Raw genomic sequence first — 20,505 nt, 5'->3', positions numbered from 1 at the left:
AGAGAACCACAAGACCGTGTATATGAAACAGAACTAGTATACCAAAATGTCGATATCCTGGACGTCTCGTAATGCTGAACACCACACTGTGAATGATATTTTAAATGAAGGAAAAGGATATTCAGCAGAAACGTAGTAATGTCAGGTTTGTCGAATCAAAGGCAACAGGAAGAGTATCCCTAATTTGTTTTTAACAAGATGCAAACACACAAATACTTTATTAACTGTGTAAATCACACTCGCATATAGGTTCATATTTTCAAGAACAATTTGGAAAACAGCTTCATCCTTAAACAGTAGTATATCGAGAATTGAAATTCCAACAAAACTTTACAAGCCGTGAAGCCTGAGTCGGGACGTTATCGAGCATAATGTTATTGTGCAACTACTCCTGACTCACGTTCTTGATCGATGAATGTTTGGCATTCCCAGGATGCGCTGGCTGTTGCGAGGGTCGGACTTCATCCTTAGTGGCTGGCGTAGAAGCTTTAAGTTACTACTGACATACGCGCTGCGGTTGCCGAAATCCTCATTCAACTCCTGGCGTTGTAAGGGTAACATTGATCTATCAGCCGGGACTATTCACCATGGACAGGGTTATTTTCTCCATCATCGTAGTTGCAGGTAGGGTTTGCTATAATCAAAAATGATACTTTAAGAACATTTGTCATGATATATTTCATAAAGTCTGGCGTGACTGTTTTATAGCGTGTTGGTATGAAATGCTGCTATGTGATAGAAGGATGATTGAAGAATGCTTTTCGTGTCATAAATGTTTTGTAAATAAATGTATTTGCCCGAAATAAGCTGCAGTTATACATACATATACATGCGGTGTAATGTTGCCGTGTCCCTAGTCATGCTTCATGACTGTGGGTATGCATTTTATGAATCCCAAACCAATGTCGATTATATGTCTAGCGCATCAGAATCAGGGAAATGAATAAGAGGAGAGAATTGTATTGTGTAACAAAGGATTCCATAGACTATGTGTAAGCGGATTTATATCTCTGGTTTGTTTGTTCTGTTTGTTGTTTAACGCCGCACTCATCAATATTCCAGCTATATGACGGTGGTCTGTAAATAATCGAGTCTTACGACAAGCATAGTCGCCTTTTACGGCAAGCATGGGTTGCTGAAGACCTATTCTACCCCAGATCTTATATCTTTGGCGCGGTCGGGTATCTTGGTTGGCAGCGTTCGTCAGGTCTGGTGGAAAGTGTCATATTGTGACCCATTTGAATTCAACATATCTCGCAAAGCTTTACACACGCGCGCAGCTTCCTTTGGCTCACTTACATCTCTCTCTTTGAGGCCTGTCTGCTAATTACAGAACTGAGAAGGGAATTCCAGTCTCGTTCTGGGTCCCATTGGATAAACACTTAAACAAATCTGATACCCTGACATCGCTGCCTTACAGAACTTGAAAATAAAACAGTTTACTGCTTTGAAAGATGTTCAAATATTTGATTTGTGACATTCCATTTTCCATGTCACACATGTTAGCTCCTTTCCAACTCATCCATGTGAAAAACAAATGTTGTATTATAGCTTGTTTAAATCACACATGATTCCCATTTCAAAGAAATAATTCCACTTCCAAATCCGACCTATTGAATCAGAGCGTGTGCGTGTGCGTGTGCGTGTGCGTGTACGTCTGTTCACTGAGCGGTATATTATGTTTGTCGTCTGCTTGCTCATCCGTCCTAGAAAGTACGGGAAAATCAGATATCGTGGGAACACCCGCTCAAAGTGGTTGCTGAATACAATTATTGTCAGTTTAAAATGGTCAAAACGTCTTATTGCTTCAAGACAGGTACAGGAACACACATTGTGTAGACAGGCAGACATATCGTCAGACAGAGGGAAAGACAAGCTGACAGACACGCAGAGGACATATACTATATACACCTCTAAAGATACATACATACATACATACATACATACATACATACATACATACATACATACATACGTACATACATCATGCATACATACATGTACATACATACATACATACATACATCATACATACATCCATCCATCCATACATACATACATACATACATACATACATACATACATACATACACACATACATCATACATCATACATACATACATACATACATACATACACACACACACACACACACACACACACACACACACACACACACACACACATACATACATACATACATACATACATACATACATACATACACACACACACACATACATACATACATCATACATACATACATACATACATACATACATACATACATACATACATACACACACACATACATCATACATACATACATACATACATACATACATACATACATACATACATACATCATACATACATACATACTTACATACATACATACATACATACATACATACATACATACATACATACATACTTACATACATACATACATACATACATACATACATACATCATACATACATACATACATACATACATACATACATACATACATACATACATACATACATGCATGCATACATACATACATACATACATACATACATACATACATACATACATACATACTTACATACATACATACATACATACATACATACATACTTACATACATACATACATACATACATACATACATACATACATGCATACTCTACCCGTGAAGATCAGGGTTCGAATAGCTCTTCACCAACCATGCTTGCCCTAAACGGCGAGTAACGGGATCGGGTGGTCAGGCTCGCTGCCTTGGTTGATGCATGTCATCGTGCCCCAACTGCGTGAATGTTGCTCATGATGTCAATCACTGGACTTTCTGGTTCAGACTCGATTATTTACACACCGTCGTCATATAGCTTGAATATTGCTGAGTGCGGCGTTAAACAACAAACAAACAATAGTGGCTCATTTTCAAAAGGTTATTTATGTTTGCTGAACAGTGTGTACGAGAGATATTTAACGACAATCATAGATCAACAGGCGGTAATAATGTACATCCTGTGGATAAGTCTTCCCCGCCCAGATCATCTCCATGTTGCCTTCATAAACCAGGACACTTGCTTAGGAACATGTTTTTAATGTGACGCTTTCACAATATACATCTTTTCCATTGAAATGAACTGACTTTTATGAGCGAACGGACGACGCATTTTGACGTTTATACTTTTTTCACGAGATTGTATTCCGCAAATGACTTTAATATAAAGGACAACTCCCACATTCGCGGGTTAAGCCCTGGGAAATTCCGTCATCCTGTATACGAAGTTAATGTATTTTGACGCACTTACCCTGAATCAGCTATCGTTTGGGAGATGTCTTCTTTCAGCAAGGTGGAAATCAATTCTTAAATTAAAATCGTCGAAATATTGTTTAAGCTGTTTAGGATGCTTTTGTTTCTGCTTTTCGGAGTAACATTCTAGTGGGGCACGGGTGGCCCAGTCGTCGAAGGTGCCGCGATTCGCTGTGCAGAGTTGCGTCTCTTGGACACGCCAGAAACCTAAGTTTGGAGGTTCGAATCCCTCTTCGGCCCGATTATGTTTCTAGGTTTGACGGGCGGTCAGGTAGCCTAGTGGTTAAAGCGTTCGCTCGTCACGCCGAAGACCCGGGTTCTATTCCCGACATGGGTACAATGTGTGAAGCCCATTTCTGGTGTCCCCCGTCGTGATATTGCTGGATTATTGCTAAAAGTGACGTTAAACCATACTCACTCACTCACTCTAGGTTTGACAGCACCATACGCGTGCTCGTGGGTTTCACCGAAGTGGTAAACGTCTGAGACCTGCATCACTTCGGGCTTTCCTCCCACATTAAGCTGACACGCCGTGATATAACTGGAATACTGTTAAAAACGGCGTCATTCCCAACTCATACATACTTACATACTGGTATTCACTGATGCCTCTAAAGTTTTGTCAAGGAATCTCACTTCTGATATACTTGGAGATAACCCTGTGCTATGACTGTGGAATTGTATATTATGAACACAAAACCAATCTAGATGTGTATAAAAGCAAGTCTGGTTAGCTAAAGTTAACAATCATCGTCAGAATATTTGTTTTATTTTAAATGAGAAAAAATTGTGTATAATACAATCCTCCCTAGACTATCATCATGTCGACAGTAGGCAAATTAATGTCATTTTAACCTGAACGAGTTAATACAAAGGGAGTTGAAGGAGATTATGTTTCCCAAATACTTCCGCAGTCCGTATTGTGTTCGCAATGCTGTTTTGCATTCAGGAAGTGGTGCGACTTTATGTATTTTACACTTCTTTTGCCTATGCGGACTTTGCTCTCAGTCTGGGGATATGACGTAATTCTGCCAATAACAGCGTCGTTGGTATTAAATAGGACACAAACACGTTCCTATTGATGTCAAGTTTATGTCCCTCGTGAAATGGTTTTTTCTCTGGCAGGTAAAATGATTCCACACGGGACATTAATTTCATATGTTTATCCTAAAAAACTATGCCAGAGTAACTAAGATAATTCTGCAACTTCATCTATACTTTTGTTATCTTTCGTTCCTAAGTAAACGGGTGTAAATGATGTTGCTCTACTGAAATAACCTTGAAAGCTGGGGGTTAATACCGCATGTTGTGGTTCAAGAGCAGTTACAATTGGGTTGTACACGTGAAGATCCGGGTTACAAATTGATCTTCAGAAGCTCCTGTTTGTCGTAAGAAGTGACAAACGGGATCGGGTGGTCAGGCTCTCTGACTTGGTTGATGAGGAGGAGAAAAGTGTTCAACGCCAACCTATCGTGGGATTGATGGTGTTTAACCCAATTAAAGCCTCGTATAAATGAGGTCGCGTTAAAAATAGCTTGCCAGTGCAATACCGTGTATTATGACGCGATATAAACAGAGCCTGTTGTGTGGGGGTCATGTGTAACATCAACCTGATCTCTCCAGCATCGACTAAAGCATTCTCTGCGTGAAGCACGTACCCAACAGCTATCTACAGCCACCAACAGCAACATCACGTCAGCAACAGCAGCAGGTAAACAACTTTTTACCACACCAACAGCAGCAGCAAGTAAACAGCTATCTACCAGCTCAATAGCAGCAGCAAGTAAACAGTTATCTACCACACCTTCATCAGAAGCAAGTAAACAGCTCTCTACCACTTCAACAGCAGCAGCGAGTAAACATCTATCTATCACCTCAACAGCTCTCTACCACTTCAACAGCAGCAGCGAGTAAACAGTTATCTACCACATCAACAGCAGCAGCGAGTAAACAGTTATCTACCACACCTTCATCAGAAGCAAGTAAACAGCTCTCTACCACTTCAACAGCAACAGCGAGTAAACATCTATCTATCGCCTCAACAGCAGCAGCAAGTAAACAGTTATCTACCACAACTTCATCAGAAGCAAGAAAACAGCTCTCTATCACTTCAACAGCAGCGGCAAGGGAACAGCTATCTACCGCATCAACAGCAGCAAGTTATCAGCTATCTACCGCATCAACAGCAGTAGCAAGGGAACAGCTATCTACCGCATCAACAGCAGCAAGTAATCATCTATCTACCGCATCAACAGCAGCAAGTTATCAGCTATCTACCACATCAACAGCAGCAAGTAATCAGCTATCTACCGCAGCAACAGCAGCAAGTTATCAGCTATCTACCTCATCAACAGCAGCAAGTAATCAGCTATCTACCGCATCAACAGCAGTAGCAAGTAATCAGCTATCTACCACATCAACAGCAGCAAGTAAACAGTTATCTACCACACCTTCATCAGAAGCAAGTAAACAGCTCTCTACCACTTCAACAGCAGCAGCGAGTAAACATCTATCTATCACCTCAACAGCTCTCTACCACTTCAACAGCAGCAGCGAGTAAACAGTTATCTACCACATCAACAGCAGCAGCGAGTAAACAGTTATCTACCACACCTTCATCAGAAGCAAGTAAACAGCTCTCTACCACTTCAACAGCAACAGCGAGTAAACATCTATCTATCGCCTCAACAGCAGCAGCAAGTAAACAGTTATCTACCACACCTTCATCAGAAGCAAGAAAACAGCTCTCTATCACTTCAACAGCAGCGGCAAGGGAACAGCTATCTACCGCATCAACAGCAGCAAGTTATCAGCTATCTACCGCATCAACAGCAGTAGCAAGGGAACAGCTATCTACCGCATCAACAGCAGCAAGTAATCATCTATCTACCGCATCAACAGCAGCAAGTTATCAGCTATCTACCACATCAACAGCAGCAAGTAATCAGCTATCTACCGCAGCAACAGCAGCAAGTTATCAGCTATCTACCTCATCAACAGCAGCAAGTAATCAGCTATCTACCGCATCAACAGCAGTAGCAAGTAATCAGCTATCTACCACATCAACAGCAGCAAGTAAACAGTTATCTACCACACCTTCATCAGAAGCAAGTAAACAGCTCTCTACCACTTCAACAGCAGCAGCGAGTAAACATCTATCTATCACCTCAACAGCTCTCTACCACTTCAACAGCAGCAGCGAGTAAACAGTTATCTACCACATCAACAGCAGCAGCGAGTAAACAGTTATCTACCACACCTTCATCAGAAGCAAGTAAACAGCTCTCTACCACTTCAACAGCAACAGCGAGTAAACATATATATATCACCTCAACAGCAGCAGCGGGTAAACAGTTATCCACCACACCTTCATCAGAAGCAACTAAACAGCTCTCTTCCACTTCAACAGCAACAGCAAGGGAACAGCTATCTACCACATCAACAGCAGCAAGTAATCAGCTATCTACCGCATCAACAGCAGCAAGTTATCAGCTATCTATCGCATCAACAGCAGCAAGTAATCAGCTATCTACCGCATCAACAGCAGTAGTAAGTAATCAGCTATCTACCATTTCAACAGCAGCAAGTAATCAGCTATCTACCGCATCAACAGCAGCAGTAAGTGAACAGCCATCTTTTACTAAAAGCCTAGGCAAGTCTAGGTCACACAAACCAAGTCTAGGCTGCTTGATTAGGACAGCAGAAGAGGAAAGGTTCTTTCGTTAAGTGTTAGTCTACCGCACAGCATCAGTATGAAAATAGGATTTCGTTGCAGTCCCGAAATCCCCCGGCCTTCTGTGTCGTCGCTCGGTCTAACCGCCATCGTTCGTCTGTATCAATTGAAATACAACACCGTAAAATACGTTTACAGGAAAAGAAATGATTCTTTGAAATGGCAGACATGTGGAGGCTTATATAGATAAAATCATTCCGGTTCATGCTGAACACTAGCTGCACAGAATGGTGACGTTACAGAATAATGCACACATTTTCACGTATCTGTTAAAGTGATTGTGGTAATAATCCATGGGAGCTCCTCATTGATTTTGTAAGTCATGCTTGTTGCACTCACCATTCCAAAATTGCTTGTTCTCCTTTGCTGGGTGAATCGTGACCTACTAACTTCGCGATGTACCGACTTGTTGATTATTAGCACCGCAAGCTCCTCACAGCGATATGTTGTAGGCCCTGCAGTGAGCTTGGCAGCGTAAAGGACAACTGGTAGGTCAAGATGCTTCAGTTACGGAATGGAAATAGTCCGTGTTTTAATAACTGTCTTCGATTGCTCAGATCGTTCTGAAGTTATTTTGAAGCATACTGAACAATCGATCAAATCAATATGAATACGACCTTGATTTGGCACAGCAGTGAAATGTATCTCTGTATGAGACGCGAAGTAACACTTACATGTATGTATGGCGTAAACTGACGAAAACGGTCCGTCCATGTACTCGACTGACACTGAGTCCCAGAATCTTATTCGAAAATATATATCCACAAAATAAACAAAATAAAATCCAAATGGAGCCCAGAACAATCCTTGCCAAATCCTTCTGGACTAAAGTTGAACTCTTTTTTTCAATTTTATTCTCTAGGGACTGGGAGAGAGGCTACCCTAGACGTGACCTCAACATTCACCCGACGTATTTGTTTTAAATCTTGGATTGGACGACTAATGGATTTTTACAATTTGTGACTGTAATCCTTTGACAAAATCACAAAATTGAAAAAAAAAATTCATTGATTAGATGTTGTTGTGTCTTTATTGAGAGTTTTTGTTTCATTGAACAATCCATATTGCGTAGGGAAACCATAAATGTCAGTCTGACCTAACATTAAAAAAGGACTTACCCGTCAATATGTTAATATCAATACTGACCTCGTCTGCTGGAAAATATATTCTGCTAGTGGCAGTTAATTCGGTGTTTAGCGACCTGTCTTGTAGTTTTTTGGTGTTTAGAACATTTCGTTCACATGCTTGACTTCAGCGACAGAAAAGGTCAAAATAAAGCTCCGTATAACTGTATTCCGGTATAATGGAACAATAAATGTTTTTGGAGCTAAATATGGATCCTCAACACGGATTGAGGTCAAAGGCCACCTCAAGGATAGGTTGATTATTTTTCAATAATATCCCTTATTCGCCAAGAGCAATTGTTTGTATAATGTGCGAGCAAGTGGCAGTTGGACTGAACACGCTGTACCAACTGAACACAGAACAGCTCTCTCCCCCCTCCCTCTCCCTCTCTCACCCCCTCTCCCTCTCCTTCTTCCTCTCCCCCTCTCTCTCTCTCTGTGTGTCCCTTTCTCCCCTTTCTCTCCCCACCTCTCCCTCTCTCTCTCTCTCTCTGTCTCTTTCTCCCCTATCTCTCTCTCTCTCTCCCCCTCTCTCTCCCTCTCTCACCCCCTCTCCCTCTCCTTCTCCCTCTCCCCCTCCCCTCTCTCTCTCTCTCTCTCTCTCTCTCTCTCTCTCTCTCTCTCTCTCAAGTAGTTTTGTACCACAGATGTAGGTTTACTTCAATCAGTGTAATATTAGAGTTAGTGAGTTGGGTTTACGCCGCTTTTGGGAGGAAAGCCCGAAGTGATGCAGGTCTCAGACGTTTACCACTTCTGTGAAACCCACGAGCACGGGTATGGTGCTGACAAACCTAGAAACATAATCGGGGCGAACAGGTATTCGAACCCACAATCATAGGTTTCTGGCGTGCCCAAGCGACGCAACTCTGCACAGCGAATCGCGGCGCCTTAGACGACTGGGCCACCCGTGCCCCCGTGTAATATTAGACATGCAGGTACATATTGTACACTCCTGCTATCACAGTCGGATAGGTCGTTAAATCCGGAGGTGTTGGTGGGCCCCTTGCATGATCCTTCCTAGCAATGGTATCATAACAATGGTATCATTCCCATGGCATCCATGGTTGCTTATGGTAGACATTAATAAAAATGTAAACGTTCAAAAGTTTTAAAACAGTCTTTAATCAACCACATTTTCCCGGATCGACCCTTGTAGTTTGTCCAGCATGCAGGAACATATGCCTCTTGATTCTAGTCCCAGATCCGCCCTGCTATTCCAGGGGTGTCGTTATTATTGCAGGATTGTCGGTCCAATTACCTTGCTCGTGGATTTCATCAAAGTGGACTGTAAGACCAGCACAAAGTCATGCTCTCCCCACCCCCGTGATGTACCTGGAATACTTTTCAATCAGAAAATAACACAATTCACTCACTGAAATATTCGTAAGCTGCGAAATGTAGGCATAAAGGGAATGTTGACTATTGGTAAGTTGAAGTCATCCGTCTTGTCATACAGCCTCGTGGATCGTTATTGTTTGTCACTCTGAGATGTCTTCCTTCTGTAAGATATGAAATGCACTGCAACTGTAGTTCCGCCTCGTTGAAAATTCGTTATAATCAATGTTGCACGATTTTGACAGCACGACAGAATAATTCCCCCACGTTAGGTTTCTGTTCTTTTCTTGGCAGGTCTGGTATGGAGCTGCTGTGCTGACTGCGACTTTGCCGCTGTGGGGAAATGTTCCGAAAACTGGGGAAACCAAGCCCAAAATATAAAAGACATGGCAACGGTTTGCAGGTAAATACGTTAATAGCTTACGAAAATATATTATGAGTGTCTTTGTTTTCAGTAACCTCACAACCACTGTCTTCGTTGTAAGTACCCACACATTCACTGTCTTTGTTATCAATACCCACACATTCACTGTCTTTGTTATCAATACCCACACATTCACTGTCTTTGTTATCAGTACCCACACATTCACTGTCTTTGTTATCAATACCCACACATTCACTGTCTTTGTTATCAGTACCCACAGATACTGATGTCTTTGTTCTCAGTACCCACAGATTAACTGTCGTTTGTAATCAGTACCCACACATTCACTGTCTTTGTTATCAATACCCACACATTCACTGTCTGTGTTATCAGAACCCACACATTCACTGTCTTTGTTATCAGTACCCACAGATACCGCTGTCATTGTTATCAGTACCCACACATTCACTCTCTTTGTTATCACAACCTACAGAATCCACTGTCTTTTGTATCAGTCCCCACACATTTACTGTCTTTGTTATCAGTACCCACACATTCACTGTCTTTGTTATCAGTACCCACAGATACCGCTGTCATTGTTATCAGTACCCACACATTTACTGTCTTTGTTATCAGTACCAACAGATACTGCTGTCTTTGTTATCAGTACCCACAGATACCGCTGTCTTTATTATCAGTACCCACACATTCACTGTCTTTGTTATCAGTACCCACAGATACCGCTGTCTTTGTTATCAATACCCACACATTCACTGTGTTTGTTATCAGTACCCACACATTCACTGTCTTTGTTATCAGTACCCACAGATACCGCTGTCTTTGTTATCAGTACCCACACATTCACTGTCTTTGTTATCAATACCCACGAATTCACTGTCTTTGTTATCAGTACCCATAGATACCGCTGTCTTTGTTATCAGTACCCACACATTCACTGTCTTTGTTATCAGAACCCACACATTCACTGTCTTTGTTATCACAACCTACAGATTCCACTGTCTTTTGTATCAGTCCCCACACATTTACTGTCTTTATTATCAGTACCCACACATTCACTGTCTTTGTTATCAGTACCCACACTTTTTCGTTGTTTGCTGTCTGTAGTCACATATTCACTGTCTGTGTCGTCAGAACCCACAGATACCGCTGTCTTTGTTCTCAGTACCCACCAATTTACTGTCTGTGTTATCAGTACCCAAAGATTCACTGTCTCTGCTATCTGTAGCCACATATTCACTATCTTTTGTATTCATTTTTCACAGATTTACTGTCTTTGTTATCAGTACCCACTCATTCACTGTCTTTGTTATCAGTACCCTCACATTCACTGTCTTTTGTAATCAGTACCCACAGCTACTGCTGTCTTTGTTCTCAGTACCCACAGATTACTGTCGTTTGTAATCAGTACCCACACATTCACTGTCTGTGTTATCAGAACCCACAGATACTGCTGTCTTTGTTATCACAACCCACAGATTCCACTGTCTTTTGTATCAGTCCCCACACATTTACTGTCTTTATTGTCAGTACCCACTCACCCACTGTCTCTGTTGTCAGAACCCACTCACCCACTGTCCCTGTTGTCAGTTCCCACTCACCCACTGTCCATGTTGTCAGAACCCACTAACCCACTGTCTCTGTTGTCAGAACCCACTCACCCACTGTCCCTGTTGTCAGTTCCCACTCACCCACTGTCCCTGTTGTCAGAACCCACTCACCCACTGTCTCTGTTGTCAGTCCTCACTCCCCCACTGTCCCTGTTATCAGTACCCACTCACCCACTGTCCATGTTGTCAGAACCCACTCACCCACTGTCTCTGTTGTCAGAACCCACTCACCCACTGTCCCTGTTGTCAGTTCCCACTCACCCTCTGTCCCTGTTATCAGAACCCACTCACCCACTGTCTCTGTTGTCAGAACCCACTCACCCACTGTCCCTGTTGTCAGTTCCCACTAACCCACTGTCCCTGTTGTCAGAACCCACTCACCCACTGTCTCTGTTGTCAGTCCTCACTCACCCACTGTCCCTGTTGTCAGTTCCCACTCACCCTCTGTCCCTGTTATCAGAACCCACTCACCCACTGTCTCTGTTGTCAGAACCCACTCACCCACTGTCCCTGTTGTCAGTTCCCACTCACCCACTGTCCCTGTTGTCAGAACCCACTCACCCACTGTCTCTGTTGTCAGTACCCACTCACCCACTGTCTCTGTTGTCAGTACCCACTCACCCACTGTCCCTGTTATCAGTACCCACTCACCCACTGTCCCTGTTATCAGTACCCACTCACCCAGTGTCCCTGTTGTCAGTACCCACTATCCCACTATCCCTGTTATCAGTCCCCACTCACTCACTGTCCCTGTTATCAGTACCCACTCACCCACTGCCCCTGTTATCAGTACCCACTCACCCACCGTCTCTGTTGTCAGTCCCCACTCACCCACTGTCTTTGCTGTCAATCCCCATTCACCCACCGTCTCTGTTGTCAGTCCCCACTCACCCACTGTCTCTGTTGTCAGTTTCCTCTCACCCTCTCTCTCTGTTGTTAGTCCCCACTCACCCACTTTCTCTGTTGTCAGTCACCACGCATCCACTGTCTCTATTGTTGAAAGCTATGTGATATGATTTTGCCCACAGAATATACGGCGAGTTCAAAAATTGTGTATCAGCCCAAAAAGACTGCGATCTGACTTCATTACTGAAAACTACTGAAGATCAAATGAAGCAATCTGGTTTTGATTTGAATTCATGTAAGTACTATTATATTAACTTCACAACGTTTTATACATAATATCAGAGGAACCAAAAACATTTTCTTTCTCTCTTCATCAATTACAACAACCGTCTTAGCGGGAGGTATTCCGCGAGTTAATTGTCCAAATATCCTGTTACATTGTCTCAAAAGCAATCTTCTAAAGCTGGTTTCCAAACCATCAAAGTGTTTTCCTGATTTACCAGGAGTATTTGTCGATAAACGGTGTGTAGCGGAACAGTGCTAGTCCTTAAAATATGGATCAACACCAAACCTAAAAGCATACTTTCGTAGTTTTCAAGTTTTTTTCGACACATATATGTGTGCGTTAGTGTATGTGTGTTTTTGTTTGTGTGCGTGCGTGCGTGTGTTTGTTAGTGTGTGTGTGTGTGTGTGTGTGCGTGCGTGCGTGCGTGCGTGCGTGTGTGTGTTAGTATGTGTGTGAGTGTCTGTGTGAGTGTGTGAGAGCGTGTGTGTGCGTGTGCGTGTGCGTGTGCGTGTGCGTGTGTAGCGATTGCCCACTGAGATTGCTGCCGCAGTCTAACTTGGAGAGTTTAGCCGATCTTTCTCCAGAGCGGAAGAAATACTACATTCATCAGCTTCTGTTTGTTTTTGCTCCTACTAGGTGCTGGTGGTGCTGGTGGTGCTGGTGGTGCTGGCGGTGCTGGCGGTGCTGGCGGGGGGCCTGCTGGTGGAAGTGATTGCGACTTCCAAGCTCTCGGGAAATGTTCAGAGATACTAAGCAAAAATCAGGGGGCAGAAGACTCTGCAACGTTATGCAGGTAAAAATTATTAATCAAATACACCCACTGTCTTCTGATGTCGGTACCCACTCACCCATAGTCCTTTCGGTCAATTATCCACTGTCCCTGTTGTCAGTAGTCACTCACTCTTTGTGCCTGTTGTCAGTATCCATTAACCCACGGTCCATGTTGTTAGTACTCACCCAGTGTCCCTGTTGTCAGTACCCATAAACCCACCGTCCCTGTTGTTAGTATCCACTCACCCACTGTCTCATTTGTCAGCACCCACTCCCCCACTGTCCATGTTGTCAATACCCAGTCACCCACTTCCCCTGTGGTCAGTACCTACTCACCCACTGTCTCTGTTGTCAGTACCAACTCCCCCACTGTCTATGTTGTCAGAACCCACGCATCCATTGTCTCATTTGTCAGCACCCACTCCCCCACTGTCTATGTTGTCAATACCCAGTCACCCACTTCCCCTGTGGTCAGTACCCACTCAACCACTGTCTCTGTTTTCAGCACCCACTCACCCAGTGTCCCTGTTGTCAATAACCAGTCACCCACTTCCCCTGTGGTCAGTACCTACACACCCACTGTCTCTGTTGTCAGTACCCACTCCCCCACTGTCCATGTTGTCAGAACCCACACATCCATTGTCCATATTGTCAGAACCCACTATCCCACTGCTCTTGTTGTCAGTCCCCACTCACCCACTGCCCCTGTTGTCAGCACCCACTCACCCACTGCCCCTGTTGTAAGCACCCACTCACACACTGTCTCTATTGTCAGCACCCACTCACCCACTGCCCCTGTTGTCAGCACCCACTCACCCACTGTCTCTGTTGTCAGTACCCACTCACCCACCGTCCCTGTTGTCAGCACCCACTCACCCACTGTTCGTGTTGTCAGTACCCACTCAACCACTGTCTCTGTTGTCAGTCCACACTCACCCACTGTCCCTGTTGTCAGTACCCAGTCACCCACTGTCCCTGTTGTCAGCACCAACTCACCCACTGTTCGTGTTGTCAGTACCCACTCAACCACTGTCTCTGTTGTCAGCACCCACTCACCCAGTGCCCCTGTTGTCAGAACTCACCCACTGTCCCTGTAGTTAGTACCCATTAATCCACTGTCCCTGTTGCCAGTTCCTACTCACCCACTTCCCCTGTTGTCAGTACCCGCTCACCCACTGTCCCTGATGCTAGTACCCATCAATACACTGTCTCTGTTGTCAGTACCCACTCATCCACTGCCCCTATTGTCAGAACTCATCCACTGTCCCTGTTGTTAGTACCCATTAATCCACTGTCCCTGTTGCCAGTTCCTACTCACCCACTGTTCGTGTTGTCAGTACCCATTTCGCAACTGTCTCTGTTGTCACCATCCACTCGCCCATCCACTCTTGTCAGTACCCAAACCGCCTCCGTGGTCTTGTGGTAGAGCGTCCGCCCGGAGAGCGGAAGGTCCGGGGTTCGATCCCCGGCCGCGTCATACCAAAAGTCGTTAAAAGATGGTACTTGTTGTTACCCTGTCTGGCTCTCGGCATTAAGGGGCTAAAACAAGGACTGGTCGGCTCGGAGTCAGTATACTGTGTCTGAGTGGGGTATTCATGTTAAACTGCGGCATGGTATCTCAGTGGGCTAGCACTATAAATCGGCATCAGTCCGGTCTAGTACAAGCAGCCACACACACACACACACACGTGCATGCACGTCGCTATATAAGTGCAATAATCTTGGACGCGACGTTAAACCCAATTTCACCTCACCTCACCTTGTCAGTACCCACTCACCCACTGCCCATGTTGTCAGTACCCACTCACCCACTGCTCATGTTGATTTTGTATTTTGATGTATATCAGTTTCGTTCATGCTTACTTCTTATCAAAACATGATTTAGAATTCGCTTCAAACCCAATTGTTTCATGATATTAGGAGATGAGACCAGCAGAAGATGTAACTGTCAGCCGACTGTGTGTATATGCTGTGTACCCCCTCTGATTCCCTTACAGAGTCTTTGGTGAATACGAAGGTTGTGTGTCGTCGAAAAAAGGCTGCGATATTGATTCAGTATTGAAAACTATGAAAGATAGCATGAAGAAAAGTGGTTTTGATTCCAGTACATGTAAGTATCATATTACTTTCATGTGGCCATGCGCCACGACTCTCTACAACGCTGTATTACCCATTCTCCATCCCTGTCGCTCTGCCGAGCACTTTATTCATCCCACCCTCCACATATTTCTCTTACGCTCTTCCGAACACTATAGTCATTCCGCTCTCCATCACTGTCCTCTGTCTCTAACGCTCTCCTGAACGCTTTATTCATCCCACCCTCCACATATTTCTCTTACGCTCTTCCGAACACTTTTTTCATCCCGCTCTCCATCCCTGTTTCTAACGCTCTTCCGAACACTTTTTTCATCCCGCTCTCCATCCCTGTTTCTAACGCTCTGCCGAACACTTTATTCATCCTGCTCTCCACCCCTGTCTGCAACGCTCTCTCAAACACTTTATTCATCCCGCTCTCCATCCCTGTTTCTAACGCTCTTCCGAACACTTTATTCATCCCGCTCTCCATCCCTGTCTCTAACGCTCTCTCAAACACTTAATTCATCCCGCTCTCCACCCCTGTCTCCAACGCTCTCTCAAACACTTTATTCATCCCGCTCTCCATCCCTGTCTCCAACGCTCTGCCGAACACTTTATTCATCCCGCTCTCCATCCCTGTCTCCAACGCTCTCTTAAACACTTTATTCATCCCGCTCTCCACCCCTGTCTCCAACGCTCTCTCAAACACTTTATTCATCCCGCTCTCCACCCCTGTCTCCAACGCTCTCTCAAACACTTTATTCATCCCGCTCTCCACCCCTGTCTGCAACGCTCTCTTAAACACTTTATTCATCCCGCTCTCCATCCCTGTCTCTAACGCTCTCTCAAACACTTTATTCATCCCGCTCTCCACCCCTGTCTCCAACGCTCTCTCAAACACTTTATTCATCCCGCTCTCCATCCCTGTCTCCAACGCTCTGCCGAACACTTTATTCATCCCGCTCTCCATCCCTGTCTCCAACGCTCTCTTAAACACTTTATTCATCCCGCTCTCCACCCCTGTCTCCAACGCTCTCTCAAACACTTTATTCATCCCGCTCTCCATCCCTGTCTCCAACGCTCTGCCGAACACTTTATTCATCCCGCTCTCCATCCCTGTCTCCAACGCTCTCTTAAACACTTTATTCATCCCGCTCTCCACCCCTGTCTCCAACGCTCTCTCAAACACTTTATTCATCCCGCTCTCTACCCCTGTCTCCAACGCTCTCTTAAACACTTTATTCATCCCGCTCTCCATCCCTGTCTCCAACGCTCTCTCAAACACTTTATTCATCCCGCTCTCCACCCATGTCTCTAACGCTCTCTCAAACACTTTATTCATCCCGCTATCCATCCCTGTCTCCAACGCTCTGCCGAACACTTTATTCATCCCGCTCTCCATCCCTGTCTCCAACGCTCTCTTAAACACTTTATTCATCCCGCTCTCCATCCCTGTCTCCAACGCTCTCTCAAACACTTTATTCATCCCGCTCTCCACCCCTGTCTGCAACGCTCTCTTAAACACTTTATTCATCCCGCTCTCCATCCCTGTCTCCAACGCTCTCTTAAACACTTTATTCATCCCGCTCTCCACCCCTGTCTCCAACGCTCTCTCAAACACTTTATTCATCCCGCACTCCACCCCTGTCTCCAACGCTCTCTCAAACACTTTATTCATCCCGCTCTCCACCCCTGTCTCCAACGCTCTCTCAAACACTTTATTCATCCCGCTCTCCATCCCTGTCTCCAACGCTCTGCCGAACACTTTATTCATCCCGCTCTCCATCCCTGTCTCTAACGCTCTCTCAAACACTTAATTCATCCCGCTCTCCACCCCTGTCTCCAACGCTCTCTCAAACACTTTATTCATCCCGCTCTCCATCCCTGTCTCCAACGCTCTGCCGAACACTTTATTCATCCCGCTCTCCATCCCTGTCTCCAACGCTCTCTTAAACACTTTATTCATCCCGCTCTCCACCCCTGTCTCCAACGCTCTCTCAAACACTTTATTCATCCCGCTCTCCACCCCTGTCTCCAACGCTCTCTCAAACACTTTATTCATCCCGCTCTCCATCCCTGTCTCTAACGCTCTCTCAAACACTTAATTCATCCCGCTCTCCACCCCTGTCTCCAACGCTCTCTCAAACACTTTATTCATCCCGCTCTCCACCCCTGTCTGCAACGCTCTCTCAAACACTTTATTCATCCCGCTCTCCATCCCTGTCTCTAACGCTCTCTCAAACACTTAATTCATCCCGCTCTCCACCCCTGTCTCCAACGCTCTCTCAAACACTTTATTCATCCCGCTCTCCACCCCTGTCTGCAACGCTCTCTTAAACACTTTATTCATCCCGCTCTCCATCCCTGTCTCTAACGCTCTCTCAAACACTTAATTCATCCCGCTCTCCACCCCTGTCTCCAACGCTCTCTCAAACACTTTATTCATCCCGCTCTCCACCCCTGTCTGCAACGCTCTCTCAAACACTTTATTCATCCCGCTCTCCATCCCTGTCTCTAACGCTCTCTCAAACACTTAATTCATCCCGCTCTCCACCCCTGTCTCCAACGCTCTCTCAAACACTTTATTCATCCCGCTCTCCACCCCTGTCTGCAACGCTCTCTTAAACACTTTATTCATCCCGCTCTCCATCCCTGTCTCCAACGCTCTCTTAAACACTTTATTCATCCCGCTCTCCACCCCTGTCTCCAACGCTCTCTCAAACACTTTATTCATCCCGCTCTCCACCCCTGTCTCCAACGCTCTCTCAAACACTTTATTCATCCCGCTCTCCATCCGTGTCTCCAACGCTCTGCCGAACACTTTATTCATCCCGCTCTCCATCCCTGTCTCCAACGCTCTCTCAAACACTTTATTCATCCCGCTCTCCATCCCTGTCTCTAACGCTCTCTCAAACACTTTATTCATCCCGCTCTCCACCCCTGTCTCTAACGCTCTCCCGAACACATTATATTCATTCCACTTTCCACACAATTATCTGACGCTTTCCCACACAGACACACTGTACTCAGAGAGAATATACAAAGATATGTGAGAGGTATTACCTTTACGAAAGCAAAATTCTTAATCTGCAAAAACAACGTACATCGTATGAAGTTATAGATCATGTACCTGTAAGAGACATATATTTACAATGTTAAAATCTAAGGGTATGATGTTGAAGTCTTGACGAAAGTCAGGTCAACGGAACCTAGAGAAACATATCATTATTTATTCTTGGATCACATGGGTTATTTGTATGCTATGTGATTGATGTTCGGGTATACAGTCATGTGGACGTTTCTCCTCTATCTTACAGGCTCCTCCGCTGGGATGTTTCAAGTGTCCATTGCTTGTGCCCTCCTGGCCCTCATTGCGTCCTTCTTTACGCGATAATTACACCCACTGAGTGCCTTAGTCAACTTTTTTCATCTACTTTTATGTCACTCCATTACTGTTAGTCAACATGTTTACAATGCCAGTTGTCAATTACAACTTTCGTGCTCAATTAATTAACGTCGTCCAACTGTCTGTCAATATACACGAGAATACATTTTTTATAAATATTTTTCTCTTGTGTCTACAAATCTGTATATGTCTGCTTGACCACCCCTCTATCCTATGTGTGCCACGTTCTCCTGCAGGTGGCAAATTACGCCCATATTATTACGAAGAACCAAATTTATTTCACAAGTCTTAAGAAAGAAGGTGTGTGGATGTTATTTAATACAGCAGGTAGCAGCCAAAAGGAAATATAGCAGTGAATATTTGTTTGGGTCACTGAAAATCATCGAGGACGCCGGGTGTTCGCGAAAAGGGTAAATCCTAAGCCCTGCCCCACCGGAAGCTCCAGGCACTGGCACAATGTGCACAATGACGTAGGATTCCGACTGTGACCGATGCCACACAGCAGCACTCCTGCCATACGACGCCTCCCGCAAACAGTCGAGTCTGGACCAGACAATCAAGTGATGGACCAAACAACTCAGTGACACCATAGCGCATCCACTGATTTTGTTGAATCTAAAGACGATATACCAATTTTGAACATCTGTCGTGTACAACTACATTGTAAACAAACCCTAGTTTCTACCGGGAATATCACCAGGTGTTATATTTTGTCAAAGACGAGGAATTTGTCTGAAGCCACATAACTTGTTTTCTTGCCTTATTCAGAAACGAAAGCACCGAGCACCGAATGCATCACAACGACAATTATGATCATCAGCGCTTCCTTTAAAACTAGTCATGTCAATGCTTTGTACCCTGCCCCCTGTAGGTGTTTATTTACAATAAAATCTTCGTCTTCCTCTTTTCCTTACTCCATCATGTACGAGAAGTCGTACTTCATACTGCGCATCCACTTCGGGATAATGCATTTAGAACACCCACCTGCCACATTTGTTTTAGAGGCCTCCGCAACTCGTAGTTGTACTAATTCGTGTAATGAAATATTTACGCAAAACCTATACGTTAAGGTAAGATTTTTTTTTATTGCACAAACATCCTTATGGCAGGGTGCAAAATTTCTCCAAACTACTGTAAACGGGAAATATATAACATTTGATTAGACACAGGTACAAGGATACAGTGAGTGAGTGAGTTGGGTTTAACAGTATTCCAGTTATATCACGGCGTGACAGTTTAATGTGGGAGGAAATCCCGACGTGATGCAGGTCTCAGACGTTTACCACTTCGGTGAAACCCACGAGCACGGGTATGGTGCTGACAAACCTAGAAACATAATCGGGGCGAACCGGGATTCGAACCCACAATTATAGGTTTCAAACGTGCCCAAAGGGACGCAACTCTGCTCAGCGAATTGCGGCGCCTTAGACGACTGGGTTACCCGTGCCCACTATAAGAATACAGAGCATAATGTTAAACGCAGATTGTAATCATGAATTCCAAAGAGGAGAGACCCGTGTTTGAGCTACAGCTTTGGAAAATAGAGATGCATGCGCATGGGTTTAATTCGCTGTGCAGAGTTGCGTCCCTTGGCCAAGCCAGAAACCTATGATTGTGGGTTCGAATCCC

General features: G+C 44.5%; 1 protein-coding gene across 6 annotated transcripts in view; it reads left to right on the top strand.

Moving 5' to 3' along the window:
• Window positions 1–410: 410 nt before the first annotated feature.
• The window catches only part of LOC124137156 (growth/differentiation factor 7-like), a 74,068-nt gene continuing 53,973 nt past the window's right edge, over window positions 411–20,505 (top strand). Inside the window, exons 1-7 of one of the 6 annotated variants that reach the window (XM_048383652.1) lie at window positions 411–624; window positions 9,794–9,902; window positions 12,520–12,634; window positions 12,800–12,805; window positions 13,259–13,416; window positions 15,392–15,504; window positions 18,788–19,778. In XM_048383652.1, coding sequence (XP_048239609.1) covers window positions 588–624; window positions 9,794–9,902; window positions 12,520–12,634; window positions 12,800–12,805; window positions 13,259–13,416; window positions 15,392–15,504; window positions 18,788–18,864 — 615 coding nt within the window. In that variant the 5' untranslated portion in view covers window positions 411–587 and the 3' untranslated portion in view covers window positions 18,865–19,778. Of the gene's footprint in view, window positions 625–9,793; window positions 9,903–12,519; window positions 12,635–12,799; window positions 12,806–13,258; window positions 13,417–15,391; window positions 15,505–18,787; window positions 19,779–20,505 lie in introns of those variants that run through there. The other 5 variants (XM_048383653.1, XM_046503353.2, XM_046503352.2 and 2 more) reach the window with 5 other exon arrangements.

Source organism: Haliotis rufescens, unplaced genomic scaffold (assembly GCF_023055435.1).
Source record: "Haliotis rufescens isolate VD_foot unplaced genomic scaffold, xgHalRufe1.0.p SCAF_5, whole genome shotgun sequence".
Classification (NCBI taxonomy): Eukaryota; Metazoa; Mollusca; class Gastropoda; order Lepetellida; family Haliotidae; genus Haliotis; species Haliotis rufescens.
This window is presented reverse-complemented; position numbering and strand designations above follow the sequence as displayed.